The following is a 2213-nucleotide window of genomic DNA, read 5'->3' as shown; positions in this document are numbered from 1 at the left end:
GGGAGCCTGGAGCGGGGCGGGGCCTGGAGAGAGGCCGAGCTTAGAGTTGGGCGGGGCCTTGCGGGAGGCAGAGCTGGAGTGGGGCGGGGCCGAGCTAGGGTGGGGCGGGGCCTGGAGGGGGGACGAGTTAGAGTGGGGCGGGGCCTGAAGGGAGACCGAGCTGGAGTGGGGCGGGGCCTGAGGCGGGGCCTGGAGGGAGGGTAAGCTGAAGTGGGGCGGGACCTAAGGGGAGCCCGAATCTAGAGTGGGGTGGGGCCGAGCTAGGGTGGGGCGGAGCCCAGGGCGGGGCCTGGAGGGAGGTCGCGCCTAGAGGAGCAGGGCCTGGGGCAGGGCCTACACGAAGGCTGCGCTTAGAGTGGGGCAGGGTCTAGAGCAGGGTTTGGAGGCAGGCTAAGCCTAGAGCGGGGGCGAGGCCTGGAAGGAGACTGCGCCTAGGATCGGGACAGAGTCTGGATCGGGGCCTGAGGGAGGCCAAGCCTATGGTGCGGCAAGAGGAGGCCTGGAGAAAGTCCACGGCTGGAATGGGGGCGGAGCCTAAGGCGGGGCGGATCGAGCAAGGCGCGGGCAGGGCCTGGGGTGAAGGCGGGGTCTGGGAAGAGACTGGTCAGGGAAATGGGGCGGGACTAGGAAGATGGGAGGAGGCTTTGAGTGTGAGGGCAGGGCCTGGCAGTGGGGCAGGGCCGGGAGGACGGGCCGAGCCTAGAGCTGGGGTGGGACCTAGGGTGAGGGCAGGGCTTGTGATGGGGGCGGGGTGTAGAGGGCGAGAAGAGGCCTGGAGAGTGAGGGTGAGTCTGGAAGGAAAGAGTGGGTACTGGGTAGTCAAGCATGGGATCCTGGAGAGACTAGGGAGGAAGTGTTGAGAAGAGGAAGTGTTGAGAAGTGGCCTGGATGGTGTGGTCGGGGCCTAGTGAGAGTTTGGGCATTGTTTGTTGACTAGAGTTCTAGTGTCTGTAGGGCTGGTTCGGGATGGAGCAGATCTTACCCACTAGGGAAGGGCCATGGCTAGGCTGCAGGTGGGCTTCAGAGATGCAGCAGGCAGTCTTAAAGTATTTTGGGGTGGGGTCAGGGATGAAAGAACCTAACTACTGGGACGGACGGGTCTTTAGAGAGATGGGTAGAGGATTGTGTTAAGAGTTAGGCCAGTCGCGAGTGGCTCACACCTGTAATCCCAGCACTTTGGGAGGCCGAGGCGGGAGGATCACTTGAAGCCAGAAGTTCGAGAGCAGCCTAGCCAACATGGCGAGACCTCATCTCTTAAAAAGAAAAAAATTATCTTGGTGTGGTGGTGCGCATCTGTAGTCCCAGCTACTCGGGAGGCTGAGGTGGGAGGATCACTTGAGCCCGGGAGGTTGAGGCTGCATTGAGCCATGATCACAACACTGCTCTCCAGCCTGGGCGACAGTGAGACTCTGTTTATAACAAAAAGAAAAACACGGATGGTGTTGAAGAGAAAAAGGGAGGGCGAGTGGTGCTGAGGAACTGGGGCCTTGTCTAGATGAACCTGGGGCGGGCATACGGGGCTGAGATTGTGAGAGAAATGGAAATAAGGCCAAGAACTGGGGCCTGGGCCACTGAAATATATTCAGAGGGGTGGAACTTGGAGGGCGGGAGCAGGTCTACTTCTGAGGGAGGGTTCAGGGGCAGGGTCACTGCATCCAGCATGGGATGCGCTCAGGATGGGACAGGGGTTGGGAGGGCCACTGGAGCAGGTCTAGATCTCAGAGGTGGGTGGGACTGACGGGAACGGGGTGGGGTTTATGGAGATCGCTTTGAGTTAGGGGATCCGGTGGAGGCCGCGCGTTAATGAGCCAGGAGAGAATCCCTACTTTGGGCTACTTAGCTGTGCGCGGGGCTCAGCTGTCAGGTAAGGAGCCTCGGGCCAGGTTGAGGTTAAGGCTGGCCCGAGGCTTCGAAGCCAGATTAGGGGCTCCAGCCACCTCTCCAGAGCGTGTGATTTTAAATTGGGATTCCTAGAGCCCCAGAAAAATAGCCGGCTTTGTTGCTTTTGGGGGATGCGGTAAATGGGACGTGACGGTTTGTCCCCTCTGGCTTCCCGCTAATCTGCCTTCACAGGAGACGCCAACCAACGAGCTGAGCGTCCAGGGCCCCCCCGAGGGGGACACGGACCCGTCAACGCCTCCAGCGCCCCCGACGCCTCCCCACCCCGCCACCCCGGAGATGGGTTTCCCAGCAACGACAGCGGCTTTGGTGAG

At 61.3% G+C, this 2213-nt stretch overlaps 1 protein-coding gene across 1 annotated transcript in view; it reads left to right on the top strand.

Moving 5' to 3' along the window:
* LMTK3 (lemur tyrosine kinase 3) overlaps window positions 1-2213 on the top strand; it is a 28567-nt gene that overhangs the window by 20534 nt on the left and 5820 nt on the right. Inside the window, 3 exon segments of the mRNA XM_017863626.1 lie at window positions 628-785; window positions 2074-2167; window positions 2170-2208. Of these exon segments, the coding sequence (XP_017719115.1) occupies window positions 628-785; window positions 2074-2167; window positions 2170-2208 (291 nt within the window).

Source organism: Rhinopithecus bieti, unplaced genomic scaffold (genome assembly GCF_001698545.2).
Source record: "Rhinopithecus bieti isolate Rb0 unplaced genomic scaffold, ASM169854v2 scaffold_70550, whole genome shotgun sequence".
NCBI lineage: Eukaryota > Metazoa > Chordata > Mammalia > Primates > Cercopithecidae > Rhinopithecus > Rhinopithecus bieti.
The sequence above is the reverse complement of the archived record's forward strand: the minus strand, read 5'-3'. Positions and strand labels throughout refer to the sequence as shown.